The sequence below is a fragment of the Geotrypetes seraphini genome, chromosome 4 (assembly GCF_902459505.1).
Source record: "Geotrypetes seraphini chromosome 4, aGeoSer1.1, whole genome shotgun sequence".
Taxonomy (NCBI): Eukaryota; Metazoa; Chordata; class Amphibia; order Gymnophiona; family Dermophiidae; genus Geotrypetes; species Geotrypetes seraphini.
Genome location: NC_047087.1, coordinates 85,039,975 through 85,058,210, shown reverse-complemented (window position 1 = coordinate 85,058,210; position 18,236 = coordinate 85,039,975). Strand labels below are relative to the sequence as shown.

The 18,236-nt window shown below is 41.0% G+C and overlaps 1 protein-coding gene across 1 annotated transcript in view; it reads left to right on the top strand.

Annotated features, from left to right (window-relative positions):
- LIPI (lipase I) overlaps positions 1 to 17,840 on the top strand; it is a 33,325-nt gene extending 15,485 nt beyond the window's left edge. The window contains exons 8-10 of the mRNA XM_033942533.1: positions 5,707 to 5,818; positions 13,027 to 13,200; positions 16,867 to 17,840. Coding sequence (XP_033798424.1) covers positions 5,707 to 5,818; positions 13,027 to 13,200; positions 16,867 to 16,954 — 374 coding nt within the window. The 3' untranslated portion in view covers positions 16,955 to 17,840. The remainder of the gene's footprint in view (positions 1 to 5,706; positions 5,819 to 13,026; positions 13,201 to 16,866) is intronic.
- Positions 17,841 to 18,236: the final 396 nt, after the last annotated feature.

Here is an 18,236-nt window from a genome sequence, read left to right as displayed (position 1 = left end):
GAGTAGGGTTACCAGATGAATGGATTTCCCCAGACATGTCCTCCTTTTGAGGACATGTCCGGAGGTCCGGACTGCTTTTCAAAACCCGGGACTTTGTCTGGGTTTTGAAAAGTTTTCCTCCACATCATGTCGCATCCGCACATGCGTAGATGTCGTGCTCGACGAGTAGGCAGCGGGGGGGGGGGGGGGGGGGCATAATTGGGGCGGGACTAGGGCATAATTGGGGGCGGGATTGGGGCATGATGGGGTGGGGATGGGTGGAACTGAACAGGACTGGGGGGCGGGTCTAGGGGGACCGGGTTTTCCAAACAGAAAGTCTGGTAATCCTAGGTATGAGCACTTACACTAACTAAAAGGCTGGTGTAAATGCTCAGTTAGGCATGTTACTCTTGATAGTCTATAGAATGTACAAGTAAGTGCTGGGCGTGCCCCTGATCCACCGATGTCCTTCCCAAGGTTCATGCCCTCTTGCAGTTGTGCACTATCGATCTTGCTCCATTTCCGGAGTCCTAAGGTAGTCATGCATATAACTGCTAATTAGTGCTGATTAGTGCCAATTAACATGTTATAGCCAATAATTGTTAATGCTAATTAACAGCTAATTATTAAAATATGTTTTGTGCATAACTATTATATAACTTGTGCATGCAACATTGCATTCTATTCATAAAAATGTGCGCAAGTTTATAGAATTAGGGAGTTAATATTTAAACACTGATCTGCACATATGTAATGAGCCATTGCATTAACAAAAAAAGTGAGGGCACAGATTAAAAGCTTCTCAGGGGTTAAAACCAAATCCGAGAAGCTGAAAAGATCAGTGAAACAAACGGTTGTTCATGCATTCTTTGCTACCAGTAGCAAAGAATGTGCCTGTTGGCCCTCCCAAAGTCAAGTCAAAAGAGTTTTTCGAAGGGTCTCCTTCTGCCGCTCTGTTGCTGTTTTCTCTCTAGCTCTAGCGTGAACCTTTCTGTTGAGATATCAGCTGTTAAATTTCAATTCAGAATCTTGTCTTGCTGGGCACAGCGGGGCCCTGACACGGCAGTCATTCGCATAAGCTGCCGGCGGCTGCCCCAAAATTTTCTCTCTGCTGCAACTTTTGGTTTCCAACAGGGTAGATTGTCACAGAGGGAAAGCTTCAGGGCATCCGCCAGCAGTGTGTGAGAATGGCTGCCGTGTTGGGACCCTGCTGAAAAGTAACAGATCAGGAAGCGAGGGAGACAGAGAGAAGGGAAGAGAAATTTGGACCGTGGGGCCCAGGGTTAGCTGCCCTCTTTGCGCCCCCCTAACGCCGGCTCTGGAGCCCCCTTAACAATTTCAGGCCCTAGGCACTTGCCTCCTGGGCCTACCCTTTAATCTGGCCCTAGCAGCAATAACAAAGACCAAACCTACCCTACCTTCAGTTGTGGTCCAGCTAAATCAGACGGCAAGAACGAAGACAGAAACCGTGGGACCTTTCCTCTTGCCTGCATTGCTATTCGCTATAACCTCTGCTGGTCTCAATCCTGCCCCTCAAAAACAGGAAGTCACTTCAGAGGGGGGCGGGATCAAGATCGGCAAAGCCTATAGTGATGCAGGCAAGAGGAAAAGTCCTGAGGATTCTGTCTTTCTTTTTGCTCTTTAATCCGGCCCTGCCAACACCACCGCTGCTATACACCCGGCTGCGTCGATCTCGCCAGCCCTGCGCGGTCCGGCAGGAATTTTCTGCGGACCGGCACCGGTCCGTGGACCAGCGTTGAAGAACACCGGTCTAGTGTGCTGGAGCTATAAATGTTTGAGAGACACTGCTATAATGGAAAGTAGATGTCAGGTTTCTTTGCTAGAATACCAGGGTAACTAGTTATATACACACATATGTGTTTAGGTGCAAGCACTTATGCCAGCCTTAGATCTGGTGTAAATGCTTGCACTTAGATTTGAGACATATGTGCAGAACTGTAAGTTGCCCCCCCCCCCCCATGTTCTAACTAGATTCTGTTCTTGTGAGCACCAACCTACAAAGTACTTGCTATCACAATGAAAACTAGGGAGTGAAAACTTGGAATGACCTCACAGAAAATGTCAGAACAGAACCTAATTACACTACATTTTGGAAGAAACTGAAAACCCTTCTTTTTTGATTCCTGAACTCCACAGGACACTAAGTCCAACTTCTTCTGCTGCAATACTTCCATCAACCACGCCTAGGGTTACCAGATTTTCCATTTGGAAAATCCGGACCCCTAGGCCCACCCCCCAGGCCCGCCCAGTTCCACCCATCCCCACCCTAGTACACCCCCAGCCCCCAGTAATGTCATTACGCCCCAATCCCGCCCCAATCCCTTAAAAGGGGAAATACGGACGAATGGTAACCCTAACCATACTGCTACTATTCGCTTTTCCCTCACTGAAATCGTGTCACCTTAAAAGATTCCTCGAACGAACCTTCTCTTTCCAAGCGGCCAAACTAAACTCATGGCTCGCCCAAATCATACTTGACAGCTATTCATACCTCCCCTTCAGAAAAAAGCTCAAAACTCTACTTTTTAACGGACCAAATCCCTAACGCTCCCCTCTTCCGCCGTAACGTTACCCCCTCTCCACCTTAGAAAACTGATGAAACCCCTCCTTTGCAACAGACCTATCCCTTAGCCCCCCCTTCCCCCATCTAAACCCTCCTCTCCCCTCTCCCCCCCCCTTACTTTCCCACCCCCCCCCTCCAAGTTGGTTGCCCCCCCCCTTTTTCCATCTAATATGCTCTTATCTAATTTCCTCTCTTAAACTCTATTGTATCCTACTGCAGCACACTGTATGTATCCCGTATTTAGCCCTTCCCCCTCCTAAATCGTTTATGTAAACGAGTTTGTCCCCACGATTGCCTTGTTATGTTCTTCTTTTTTTCGAATCGCACTGTATGTAATTCATCTACCTGTTGTGAACCGCCTTGAACTCCCTGGGTATGGCGGTATACAAAATAAAATATTATTATTATTATTATTATTACTTGCCAATCTTCAATATACCTCCAATAAATCTACTGTACAACACTTCCGTCTCCGCTTAGACCAAAGATCTCTGACTAAAGTAATACTCCACTGCATAGAAATGTTTCCCTACTATTCAGAAACTTCAATCTATAATGTCTAAGTTCTGCCCTAATTTCAACATCCTGCTAAATTCACCCTCCTTGATCTTTTTGTGTTCTAATGTATTTTCTTTTCTCGCTGTATGTTGCCTTGAGCCTTATTAGGTATTGCCCGAAGCACAAATATTAGATTATATTAGCTAAGGGCTCCTTTTACTAAGGTACATTAGGGCCTTAACGCGTAGAATAGCACGCGCTAGACCTTAACGCCAACATTGAGCTGGCGTTATTCTAGAAGCGTACCGCTCGGCTTAGCGCGCAGTAATTTTGTGTGTGCGCTAAAAATGCTAGTGCACCTTAGTAAAATGAGCCAAGTGTTTACTTGCAGAATAATATGGAACCAGATTGCTATTTCCCCATATAAGTAGTCAAATACACATGTAAATGACTAGAATAACTGGCATTTACAAAAGTCCTTGCTGCACACTGCCATTATCTGGATAAATGCCTTTGATTATCAGGTTCAGGATATTTTCAGTTCTTATTAGATGATAAACCATACCAGAGAAAAGGTTACCCAGCTTGCCCCATTCCGTAGGGCAAAAGTCATGTGACTTTCTTAAGGGAAGGTCATGTGACTTTCATTTAAGGTGGTATATACATCCCCCAAAGGGGGCTTATCTGAACTTAAAACATATCTGCCCTTTTAACTGCCATCATTACATTTCTCCTGTGAACTTTATGCCACTTCTGAAAAGGAAAGCGCACATCTTTTTTCCCTTTAAAAACTGCTTTGGGGAAAAATAATTGCAGAGCTTTGCTCTGTCTTTTCTGTGGCTAATTTCTCTCTTCATATTTAGTTTCAAAAATGCTAACCATGCATGTTATTGCATTCTATTCATTGAGGGTGCATGCAGTCCCATGTAGAATATTGTCCCCCAGTTTTACTAAGGTGCAGTATGCGTTTTAGCACACGTTTAGCACACGCTAAATATACGTGCATGCTAACCGCTAATTCGTCCATAGACTAACTTGCACGCATTAGCATTTAGCGCATGGTTAGCGCACGCTAATATTTAGCGCATGCTAAAACGCTTAGCGTACCTTAGTAAAAGGAGCCCTGTGTGTACTTACTGCCCACAGGAAAAAGAGGCAATTTTCACAAAGCTCTTTTACTTGGGTAAACGGCCATATATCAACATATTGGCTTGTGAAAATTAGTCTTGCAGTAACTGACATGGAGAGGCATTTTCGATATGACGTCTAATTCTGATTTTGGACATTTTGAGAAAAATGTCCAAAAATCCAGTAGTGAAAATAATCATTTTTGAAATAGCAAAGGTCTATCTTTTATTTTCGAAAATGAACAATTTGTAGTTGTGTTCACCCGTAGTACGTTTATCTTTTTTGACCATTTTTGAGGAAAAAAAAAAAAAGTCTAAAAGAAAAACACAAAAACAACCCTTTGGGACGTAAAAGCAGCCAGCATTGTTAGCAAGCAAACTGGCCTCACAGACACACAGGGGTACTCTAAGATGTATTGTAGTGAATGTCATATTAAAAAGTCCTAGGCACACATCACCATAAACTGCTTATATTGTATGGTGAGCCCTCTAAAACCCATCCACAACTTACTGTATCAACTTGTATACCACAACAATAGCCCTCGTCTACAGGTGCTATATTTATGTAATTCAGTAGGTTTGGGGTAGGTTTTGGAGGGCTCACCATACAATATGTAACCCCTACTGAACTTTGTGGAGAACGGGATAGATAATGAGTTAAATAATTAAATGTGTACCTGGAACTTTTTAAAGTTATATTTACTGCAGTGCCCCATAGAGCGTCCCTCTGCTCTGCTTAGATGTGTCTGTGTGGCCATCCGAAGCTGTCACAGGCTGGTATGTACTATTTCTTTCACATCTTTGGGTGGTGGGAGGGGGTTCAGTGTCTACTGGGGGTGTAAGGGGGGTCATGCCTTAATCCCTGCAGGGGTCATCTGATCAGTTTCAGCATCTTTTTGGCCCTTATTCATGTTTAAAATAGATCTAGCCCCAAACGTCTAAATGGTGCCCTGGACGTTTTGGGAAACTTTTGATTATTGCCACAAAACATCAAGGTCCTAGGTACCGCCCTAAGGCCTCCCAAAACATGCCTTCAACACACCTCCTTAGAATTTAGATGAACAGAGCCTAGAAAAATGTCAAAAATATGGGTTTTGAGAATAGAATTTTGGCAAGAAAAATGTCCAAATGCTACTTATGACATTATTGGAAAGTTTTTCACTTTTGAAAAAAGAGCTCCTTAGTATCCAACCACTTTGGGACACTGGGAGGGTCAGAGTATGCTATAGATGGCCCATCACACTACAAATAATTTTTAATCTTTTTATAAGTTTTTTAATATTAATTGTTCTTTATAATGCCTATTTTTGATTAGTCAACAGGAATCTAAAAAATTAGTGTTAGTTTTTGTAAAACTGTGTGTGAATATGTATATAAAACTTTGCAGATAAAGAAAAATTGAATTTCCATCAAATAAACAAATATTATTTTTTTTTCACAAGAAATAAACACCCCCACCCACCCCCACACACATGTTAAATTGAAATAATACCTTCTGCTTCTTGTCTTGTTTTACAGTTGCTCATTATTTCCTGGATATTATTACCTGGAACAAAAGCACTAGGAGGGGTTATATTACAATTAAATTAATGACTAAAGACGGAAACACAACAGAATCAAAAATAAACCAGTAAGTGCTTCTGTGATTCATCACCTGGTTTCAGTCTATGGAGTGTAATCTGAGAAAGCTGGAATTTACCTGATAGAGCAATGATGGGTGTGCAGTTTCATTACCAGGGGATACCTGAAGCAGTTTCTTTCAGTTTAAGTAATTATAGCCTAAGCGAGAAATTGCATCTGCTAGTAACATCTGGACAAACTTCTGGTCCACAGGTTCAATTACCTGAAGCTAATGGTAATTAGTAATAATTAGGTACTAATCCTTGTGTACTTGGTTGGGATATGCTCTATGAGAGGTACATCAGGGTTATAAGTTTGACCATGCTTGAAGTCTGGATTGCCAACCAATACCAAACAATGGGGTCCTTTTACTAAGGTGCGCTAATCGATTTAGTGCACGCTGAAGATTAGCACACACTAAATGCTAAGGTGCCCATTATATTCTATGGGCTCCTTATCATTTACATTGATTAGTGTGTGCTAAATCAGTTAGTGCGTGCTAAATCAGTTAGCGTGTGCTAAATCAGTTAGCGCATGCTAAATCGGTTAGCGTAAAACGGACCCCATTGTTGCTTTAATCAGTGATTCTCAATCTTTCTTCTGTTGTGGATAGGCTGGAGTGAGCTTCGATGGACTTCTACAGTCTATAGCAAAGAAATATCAAAGAAAAAAGATAATTTAATCATGGGTAATATTGGGAAGACTCTATGGGCCGTTCAGGTCTTTATCTGCTGTCATTTACTATGTTACTGTGTTACCTGACAGACAGTGCCGTTGTATGTGACACACTGAATACTTCATAAAACCAAATAACACTATGGGGTGGTCAACGCCAAAAAAACGGTCCAATTTCCCACAGCAATGGACCTTGGTACCACAACAGTACAAATGTTTCCAGCAAAACACTGTGGAACAAGTCCCTGGACAATTTCCTGCTGGAAAAGGGAATAGAAGGGTATAAATAGAGGATTACTGCTCAGGTCCTGGACCTGTTGGACTACCGCGTGAGCGGACTGCTGGGCAAGATGGACCTCAGGTCTGACCCAGCAGAGGCATTGCTTATGTTCTTATGTTCTTATGACTCCTAGAGCTTAAAACGATGATGTTTATTGATACAAAATTAAATGCAATACATAATATGATAAAAGCCAAATACACCAATAAAAGCACAGCGGCTTCACAGAAAACTTCTGTGAGAGTAGTACTTCTATCGTGCTGGCTGTGATTCAATAAAATGAACCGCAGCGAAAAAGGGCTCCTTAAAATCAACGGTTCCCTTTGCGTGTGTGTCAGTCCTCTAGTGAGTGCACCGCGTTGCAACGTTATTCAGAAAGAGGAATTTACCCAGGGTGACCAGCGGAGTGCCACAGGGCTTGGTCTTGGGCCCGATGCTATTTAATATCTTTATTAGGGATCTAACTCAGGGACTTCAAGGCAAAATTACATTGTTTGCTGATGATGCTAAACTATGCAACATTGTGGGCAGAGCAACCGGGCCCAGCACTATGGAGAAGGACCTGCTTTTGTTGGAACAATGGTCCAATACTTGGCAACTAAACTTTAATGCCAAGAAATGTAAAGTAATGCACCTTGGGAGCGGAAACCCATGCAGAACATACACCTTGAACGGTGAAAACTTAGCGAGAACCACTGCAGAAAGGGACTTGGGAGTTCTCATCCGAGAAGATATGAAAGCTGTCAATCAGGTGGAGAGAGCTTCAGCAAAGGCTAGACAAATGCTGGGTTGCATCAGAAGGAGCTTTATCAGCCGAAAGCCTGAAGTTATACTACCGTTATACAGATCCATGGTGAGACCTCACCTGGTGTATTGTGTCCAGTTTTGGAGGCCATATTATCAAAAAGATGTGAAGAGAATGGATACCAGAGAATGGCCACTAGGATGATCTCAGGACTTAAAGACATCACATATGAAGAACGTCTAATCAGACTGCACCTATATTCTCTCGAGGAGCGCAGAGAAAGAGGGGACATGATAGAAACATTCAAATACATCACGGGTCGCATTGAAGTGGGAGGAATAATTATTTTTTTTTTACGGGCCCCATGGCAACAAGAGGGCATCCACTAAAACTTAAGGGGGGAAGATTTCACGGTGACACTAGGAAATACTTCTTCACCGAACGGGTGATTGATCGATGGAATAAACTTCCACGCCATATGGTCGAGGCTAGTAGCGTACTCGACTTCAAAAGTCGATGGGACAAACAGGTGGGGGTGGTACAGAGTTATACATAAAGGATGGGTACACCAGGGAGGGAGGGTTCTCGAGTGGGCAGACTTGTTGGGCCGCTGGCCCTCTTCTGCCGTCTTATTCTATGTTTCTATGTTTCTATAGGCCGCTATGTTTTTATTGCTGTATTTGAGGGCCCCTGAGGAAGGCAAACACTGCCAAAACAAGGCCTGTGTAGGGTCTGGATATCTGTTTACAGCAAGTGACTTTATTTATTGAAGCTTTGTTGGCTTTTATCATATTATGTATTGTATTTTAATTTTGTATCAATAAACATCATTGTTTTAACCTCTGGGAGTCCAGGGACTGGTTTCATAGTGTTTTGCTGGACACACTGAATACTAACATTAACTAGATGAAAGATCTACCTGTGTATTCTTTGCTGACATTAAGGGCTCCTTTTACTAAGCTGCGATAGCGGTTTTAGCGCATGCTTAGCGCACGCAGAATTGCCGCGTGCGCTAGACGCTAACGCCAGCATTGAGCTGGCATTAGTTCTAGCCATGTAGCGCGGGTTTGGCGTGCGGTAAAAACGCTATCGCAGCTTAGTAAAAGGAGCCCTAAGTTTAGTATGAATTTGCACACTATAAACCCACTATATTCCCACATCCATAAACCTGTATGCAACTCATCGGTCCCAGAATTCTGATTGCCATACAAAACAAATATACAGTATACTCTTTATTAACTGGAACTCAAGCAATCAGCAAAAAAAAAAACAAACCCAAAGAAATAATGTATTACTATAAATAAAAATGAAAATAAAATCAATTTTTGGCAGAAATTTAAGTGCAAACTTGGCACATCACACCTGAGTACACCAACACTTTGCCTACCACATGCCCAGTAGTTTGCCTGGAACAGTTTATGGTACGGCATAATATGGGGTGTAGTATTAGTTAGGCCTATTATTAATAGTAACTCTCAAGCAACCAGAAACTACATTTATCCGGCATCTATCAATCCCCATGGGTGCCGGTTAACTGAGAGTCTACTGTATATTCAGATTCTGTAACAAACTCCATCCATTGCCAGATACTGTGAAACAACACAAAACCCTGCAAATATGATACTCAAACTATATAACAAACAACCTATGCATAGCAGACCTGCAACATTTCCACTTGGGACTGCGGTCAGCAGTTATCATTGGGGTTGTCAGGAAGGAGAATTAAGTACCAGTTATAGGGATTTCAAGAACCGGAGTCACTAGATCTCTGCTCTTCCCAGCTTGCAGGCACAATTGGTTGCTAAGGATAGCTCCAGCTTGCTGTCTATATCGAATTTTTCATGACACATCTCCCGACACTTGTGGACACACCAGTGTGTCCCAACACACTCGTTGAGAACCACTGCTCTAAGATGATAGAGAATGTTACTTGCATGCTAAGGATGTGCATGGGAGGAAAACATTGTACCCCTATGTTACTTATAATTGCATACTTACCTCTGTTAACCGCATCAAACTTCACGGCGCATAGCGGCATACACATAAAAGGTTATGTTATGTTATTAGTTTAGGGGTCCTTTTACTAATGCACGCTGATTTAGTGCGCGTTAAATGCTAAGGCGCCCATAGAATATAATGGGTGCCTTAGCATTTAGCGCACGCTAATCTTTAGTGTGTGCTAAATCGGTTAGCACGCCTTAATAAAAGGTCGCCTTCATTTTTCAGTTTTTATTTATGTGTGTCTATTTTCATTTCATTTCTGCTTTCTTAGCACACGGTAAGACAGAACACCTACATAGAAGGTCTACAGAAGCACCTATTTCATTCGTTTTGTAAAGGCACCATAGATGTCTGTGTGCCTTTAGGTATCTATAACTAGGCCCAACAGCCTAGTTATAGATACACACACTTACACACACTTACACACACACTTACAGCCACTCTTGTGCACGTGCTCTTCCACCATTTTTGCTGGGCGATTCTGAATGAGGGCGCACATTCATTTTCTAATGAAATGAAAAATCCTATTTAAAAAATCGTGGTACATTTCATTGGATGATATAGCCCTCTGAATTTTAGATTTTTCTGTTTCTTTTTTGTTTTGGAAATGAAAACAAAACAAACAGAAGTAAACATTAAGGGCTCGATGTTCAGTTAACGCCAGCACCATTGTAATATAATCGCTTACCACTGCTGGTGTTAGGCCCGGAAATTCAATGCTAGGACACGTCTAGGCTCAGGCATTGAAAGTGTGGGTTTCCAGAGCTGGCTACACAATAGGTGGTTAAAAGATAGAACTGACTTTTATGAGGTTCTATTTATGCGTTGCAAGTGAAAATCGCTTTGAATATCGATCCTCACAAAACAAATGGAATGACAGGGCAAACAAAACGCTTCACAATATACAAATAAAAATCATATCCCAACAGTATAAGTACCTGTTTCTGTTAGTCAAATGTTTATTCAGTGGAAATCTGTCAAATTATGTCTCCCTCCTTTTAATATAACTTGTAAAATGCTTAGAAATCTTGATTTGCCTTTAATCAAAATTTTAATACACTTGAAACTTGAAACTACAATACTAGTACTGTGTTGCAATAAAAAAAAAAAAAAACCTACACGGGCCGTGTTTCGGCAGTATCTAGCCTTCTTCAGGGGTCCTTTAGATACAATGAAAAGCAGTCAGAAAACAGTAAACTGTTCAACGAGTGTGCTGATGCTGCTCTGGTACTGTTTTCTGACTAGATACTGCTGAAACACGGCCCGTGTAGGGTCTTTTTATTGCAACACAGTACTATTATTGTACTTATACTGTTGGGATATGCTTCTTATTTGTATATTGTGAAACATTTTATTTGTTCAAGACTTTAATATACTTCAATATTTTAACTCTTGGGAGTCCAGGATCTGGTTCCACATCTTTTGTTCTGCATAAACTGATTTTTGTGGTACCAAGGTCCATTCCTGTAGGAGGTAGGACCGTCCTGGTAGCATTGACCATCCCTCCAGTGTTTTTCTGTGTTTGGAGGGCAAACAAAACAACATTTTTTTATCATGCGCACTCTTGATTCTGAAGCGCTTCAAGGCTGGATTTCTATATAGTGGCAGGTGCACCAGTTTGTGAGCCTTTGAGCACATGACGACATAAGAACAAAAGCATGACACAGTGAAAGGAATAATATGATTGTTTAGAAAGGCAGCCCTGTTTGCAAAATCTCATCACTTTTCACCAGGAAGTTATTACGGTGCCAGCTGAAGTGTCCAACATAAGTAAACTAAAAGGCAGATCAGGACAGCATCCATTGGCAAAGTGTTTCACGTGACTTAAAAATAGGCAAATGAAAACCACGGCCCAAGCATTATTTCTGTAGTTAAATGATCATATTGTCAGCAACTTTTTAAAGTTCTGTTTGCTTTACAGATCATATTGCATGATCAGAGCCAATTGTGCACAAAAGGGCAAGATATTGCTGTGAGGTTCATTTTCAAATCACTTAGAACTACAAAGTTCCATAGGTTACTCTTGGACGACCTGTCTTTTTGATTGTCCAAGTACTGACTTAGGCTTTTTTGCAAGACTTAGTTTTTTTGCAAGAATGTACCCTTTTGCTCAAAAGTGAGTGCTCCGTTTGAGCAAATAAAATAATGTGCACTATTTATGACACACTTTTTACCAAGGATGGGCATGCATTTGAAATGACAACATGAAGGGGCTCATAATAATTTTTTTAAAGTCCAAAAACCAGCCTAAGTCAGTACTTGGACAATCAAAAAGACAGGTCATCCAAGTACCAATAATCGTATGTAAAACCAGCTTAGGCCTTTTCAGTGCTGCTGTACACTCAGAGTGAAAAGGGGCATTTTTTGAGAAGTGGGCAGGATGTGGGTCGACCTAGACTTAGTCGTCCGACAGCCATAACCAAAAAGGTTTGACAGGTTGCCAGACGGAACTTATACGTTTTAACTTAGACAAAGTCAAAACAGGCATAAGTTCTGGATCGGGCCACTAAGCTGATCGCGGCTGTCGCAATCAGCTCAGTGGCCCAGGCAACCTGTTCCCCCGCACCTGTAATGATCGCAACAGGGGAGATGCCCAATTTCTCCTGCTGCCACCCACCATGACCTCCCCTGACACATCGTGGCAGGAGAGAGCCCAATCTCTCCTGCCCGAACCCCGCCTCGAACAGGTACGCTCTTCACCGGCAGGAGGGATGCCTAGTCCCTCTTGCTAGACACCTCCCCCGAAGCTCTCTTCACTGGCAGGGGGGATGTCCAGTCCCTCCTGCCGTTCCCCCCTGCCAGACCCCCTTCACCTCTGGACCCCTCCAGGACCCCTTTAACCCCACCTGTACACCCCCAGACCTCCCATCCCCCATGGACCCCCCTCCAATCTTTTTTTGATAGCTGGCCAGGTCCTCCCTCCTTCATCTGAATGGTAAGCCTGCCCCTTCCCGGTGCATTGTGGGATGCATCAGGGAGGGGCCTAGGGCCTAATTGACCCATGTGCCTAAGGCCTCACCCATAGGAGGGGTCTTAGGCACCTGGGCCAACTGGAATCTTAGGTTGGCCCATGTACCTAAGGCCCCTCCTATGTTTGGTTTTGATTCTTGTTTTAAATATGTATGTCTATTGTACTCCATCTTGGGTAAAAGCAAGATATAAATAATGAACTTATATTGTAAACTTATCTGAAGTATTGTAGACACATATGAAATAAACTCATCCATTTCCATAGCAAATGGTGTATGAGGCGTACCTCAGATAGTTGTGGCTAACATCAGAGCATAGACAACATACTTTGGAAATATTGGAGGTGCTCTGCAACTGGTTGGCATGAAGACTTACAGAATGGAATCATTCATACTTGAAATGCATCCATTTCTTAAGATAGAAATTACTTTTTTTTTGCATTTGTGTAAAACAGAAATTCCATCCATTTGGAATGTGTAGTGCCTTAGCCATATCATAAGACTGAGAATAAAATGCTATTTTTGGTGCTTTTATTTATTTCTTCTAGTGAAACTGCTACATTTGAACAGTATAGTCAAGTCAGCTTGCTTGCCAGGTTTGACCAAGATTTTGAAAAAGTCTCAAGAATTTCTTTGAAGTTTTCAACAGGGTCTGTAATAGGCCCAAAATATAAGCTTCGGGTTCTCAGGATGAGGTTGCGGTCACTAGCAGATCCAGAGAGGTGAGTATGTGAATTAATGTGTTTGTAAATCGGTCAAGTGATTTAGGTAACCTTGTACAGCTAAGACCTATTAAGAAATCACTGATCACATTCTATAATGTCATGGTTTACATTTGCACTGGATCTCTAAACATTGTACTACCAGTATAAAAGGACATTTCCTGTTATTCCACAACACATTGAAAAAAAATTAAACCCTCACTAAGGTCTTAAGACAAGAGATGTGCTAGAATCATATACATTCAGTACTCATGTATTGTTTTATAATTCTTTATTTTGAATTAAGTCAGGAACAAGTCAAAATACACATTTTCAATTATTTTCCTCTGGCAATGTCCACATTTTGGGAGTAATTCAATAAGAAGTTGCCTAGTTTTAGATATGAACAATGGACTGAATTCTATCTATAGCATCTAAAAAATTGGTGCCAAAAATGTTTAAACGCTATTCTATAAATGGTGCCTAAAGTTAGGCACAGTTTATAGAATAACGCTTACACCTGAGAGTGGCACCTAACTTTGGGTGTGGCCATTTGTACCAATAGAATTGTGGTGCAAATCCTCACAGCTAAAGTTAGGCATGGATGCATAGTTTCTATAATTACACGTGTAAATGTGAGGAACGCCCCCAAATCTGCCCATGACCCTACCATTTTTGCACCTCCATTTTGGTGCCATGCTTAAATTTAGGCATGGATCTCGTGTCTAAACTTACATACATAAATTTAAATTATATCCAATTATTCTGATACTTGCCTTGTTATTCATTTAAGTTACACATCCAAATTGGGTGCGCACTCAAATTTGCATGTGTAACTCATAAAAACAGAGAAAAATGATTGCAGAAAAGACCCTGTGGTCTATCTAATCTGCTTATCCATGCCATCTACTATCCCTTCCTCTCCTGTAGAGATCCAGTGTACTTATACTAAACTTCCTTGAATTCAGATACATTTGTTATCTCCACCACTTCCAACAGGAGGCCATTCTACGCAGTCACCACTCTTATGATCACATCCATGTCCCGCTCCTCTTTCATGCACAAAAGTTCTTCACAACACTATCCATGCAGCGAAGCATTGATCTCCAAAATGCAAGCTTCTCTGCCTTGGCTTCTACCCTCGATAGAGAGGATTAATGAGAATACCACCTGCACACCTGTCTGCTTTACCTTCTCTCCTAGAGCCACAAAGTCAATTTTGATATGTTTAGAGGGGTACCTAGAAATATCATTTATGCCAACATGGATGAATTGTATCTGATAATAGTCATTAGGCTTGATGAGTCTCAGCAAGATCTCTATATCATCTTGAATTTTGGCACCAGGCAGGCAGCACACCTCCTAGGACATTATGTCTGGTCTACAGATGGATGCCTCTGTACCATTCAGAAGGGAATCACCAACCACCACTACCTTCTACCTCCTAGTGGTCATGGATCCAGCAAATTTGAGGATGTTGAGCTTTGGTTCTTTCTTTTCTAGGGGTGTTCACACCTCCTCTACTCCTCTGGAGTCAAGGTATCGATCTTGCAGGGTCTTGTATTCTGAGTCTAGCTGTCCTCTCTCAGCACAGCCTCTTCTTCCCCATTGTCATATCTTCTTCCCCACTGTAAGATCTTCCCCTATGATGGAGATCTTTAATGTTTCATGAAGCATTTCATCAATGTACCTCTCTCTGTTGAGAATGCTTCTCAGTCTTGTCATCTCTTCTTTCATTTCCTTTACTTTCTTTATGGGGGAGTCAAGCTAAAGACATCTTGCATATATGTGGAACAGCTCCTTTCCTTGGATAACATTTTCTGTTTTCAAAGAGGCAGAATCTATAACTGGGGCATTAGCTTTTGGTGACACAATGCTTCCCAGCCATAATGAGGTTGCAGAAGTATTTGTACCTGATGAAAGAAAAGAGAAGGGAAAACAGAGAAAGCCCTACCATAGCTCCAAAACTGAACTAAGTCCTATCAACTAAGATTTTAAAAAATATAAAATAAAGCAACAGTTATTACAGCAGTATAAAATAATTCAGGTGCATCACTTGTTGCAAAAAAGCCAAAGAAAAACTCTTTTATCTTCAATGTCTTTCTCCTAATTGGCTGAAGAGCCTATAAATTAAAGATCAACTTGGGATGGGTGGAAGCTGGGGTGAGGGGGAGGGAATTTAACACTAAACAGGGACTTTTCTGAACTGCTATGTGTGCTCTAAACTGATGCTATCTTACTCTCTAAAATGCAACCTAAAGTAGCAATCTGTCTCTTATATGTTTAATGTACAGTGCAGTATATGTCCAGCAGCGCTATAGAAATGATAAATAGTAGTAGTAATTTAGACTCAAACACCTTTTCTATAAAAACCTAATATAGACTTCAAAGGCTAGACTATTTTCTAAACTGACTTTGCTAAATGAGCAGAGTAATTAAACAAAAAGAGGCCAGTGAAATTTCCTAATGAGCCCCAAATTTACCTTTTCCCAAGTCTGAATGCAGCAGGCAACATACTCCAATGAAGTTTCCATCCCCTCAGCAGATCCTTACTCAGCACCTCTTCAGGTCTCAAAGTGCCATATATATAATTCAGGGGAATGTGTGTAAATGTTTATATTAAATGATAACATAAGTGCATAAATGACTTTTTTAAAAATAAAATACAGAAAGTGCATTTGTCATTTGCATGATGCATACTTCTCACTGGGTGAGCACAAAGTTAGAATTTGGGGAGATTGTGGACAATGGGGGGATTCTAAAAATAACACTCAGACATGGGCACCCAAAAATCAGTGTTAAGTGCTATTCTATAAAGGGCATGTGCTTTTTATAGAATAGCATATAGCACCGATTCCCATACCTAACGTTTGATGCCAGACTTTTGCCTGCTGAAAAATGGTGTAAATGCTGGTGTCCAAGTTAGGTGCACTTACCCAGTATTCTGTAACTATGTGCCTACCTTTATGGAATACCCCTCCCATGGCCACACCCCTCCCATGGCCACACCCTCTTAAAAGATACAAGCTATGGGAGTTAGGCATCCTGCCTTATAGAATAATGTACTGCAAATTTTAATGAGTGTCAATTAAAATCAATAATTAGTTGTTGGCATCCAATTATTAATACTTAAGAGCTCAATAACCAATTAATTTGCATGCAGATTTTGGCAGCACATCATATTTGTGCACCGTATGTAGAATCTGGGATAATATGTAGAAGTACACACATGTTTTACAGAATAATATTATACAATGATTTGTATATGTTCCTGCTAAATGTAGATATAGGGCTGGTGTACGTAATCTCTCCTTAAATGAAAGTGTGTTTTCAGTCACTTAAACAAGTATTTCATAATGAACAGTAGACATTTACTTTTCTTTATAAAATAGGTTTGAAATAGGCCTGTTTTTGACACCTTAAACTAAATACCCTGTGATATACTGTAATTACCTTCATACTTTTCAGCCCATGCACATACCCAGCCAAATTCAAACACATGGAGTGGAGCTAGTCTTTGAGATCTTGCTAAGCACATGTGACCTGATTTGGCAACTGCTGGCAGTCCTGGGCTCAGTGAAACTTATATTCTTATGTATCCATGTACATTCTCTCTGAAGATGCTTTTTTTATTTTCCTCTCTTAAGTCTGTTACATATTTTTTTCATCCTTTTTTTTGTCATACAGGCTTCAGCTTTGCCGATATGATCTTGTGTTGCTGGAGAACATTGAAACGATTTTCAAACCCATCCCTTGCCAAAATATACAGATGTAACAAAGGAAGACCTCAACCAGCAATGACTTAAACAGGTTACAGTAATCCCATAACAGGACTGAAGTAATACTTGAGAGTTTTGGCATTAGATCTGTAACCCCCTTCGAAGGTTTCTTAACAAAGGAAAGAGACATTATACTGTGAAATTTCATACAAGATTTTGGAGATGTGAGAACATAAATCTATTTGGAGGTGGCCAGGACAATAACCACAGAAGAGGATCTGTGCTAAAAAGGCATTTTGGAGTCTCACTGTGAAAACTTTTTCCCTGTTCAGTGTCTGAGTGAGCATTCTTTAGAAATATGAACTTCTGGGATTTCAGTGCCATCTAACAGACAAAACTAACAGTGCAATGTTTGACTGCAGCTTTCCCAAGGAATTACAGTATCTTGAAGATCTCTGGATCAGCTGTAATGAGTTCACCCTTGCTCTGGATTGACTGTTTTGGGTTCTTTTTCTTAAACTCTCCTTCTTGTTGAAAAGAGAAGTTTTCCAGAGTTGAGGGTCTGTGCTAGTATCCAGCCTGTTTTGGTTTTTTTTTTTCCCAATTCTTCCTCACTTGGCACAAATTCCTCAAGCCATCACCATTGTTTCCTGTTCTTGACCTTTGCGTTTTCATTCCTCTTGTGTCTTTATTTATTGTTAGAACCCATTTTATATTCAAATGACACAGTTCGGTGTGTTAGACATGCTCCAGTGAAATACCAACATGATTCATATACTGCACTTTCTACACCTTACGTCCCTGGAATAAGTGAATAAAAATTATTTGGAGCGGAGAAACTGTTATTCTGGGAAGCCATCAGAATCAAATCCACCAATAAGTGAGGCTTCATGTAAATATAAATATTGGGATAATATATTAAATAAAACTGATGAAACCATGCAGTGAATATATTCATTTCATAAAAGATAGATTGTCCAGCATTATTATTCCTACTGTTGCCATTATCTATCATTTTCATAGCTAGCAATATTAAATGTATACATATGAGTGAGTATCTGCTTCACAGAACTTAAAAGCTACTTAGGACAATATTTAGGTCCAAAAGACTTATGGGACCCAATGTTTTTTTAAAAAAGCTGAGCTCCCAAATTTACCACCTTTTACAAAATAGCGCATGAGATTTTTAGCACCAGCCGGCGCACTGAATGCTCTATGCCACACACTTTTTATGCTCATAAATTTAAGAATTCAGTGAAATTTTTAGTAAACCCTCCCCCCCCCCAAAACAACCTATATACTCAGTCTTGGTAAATTTCCAAAAAGGTCAATTTTGGA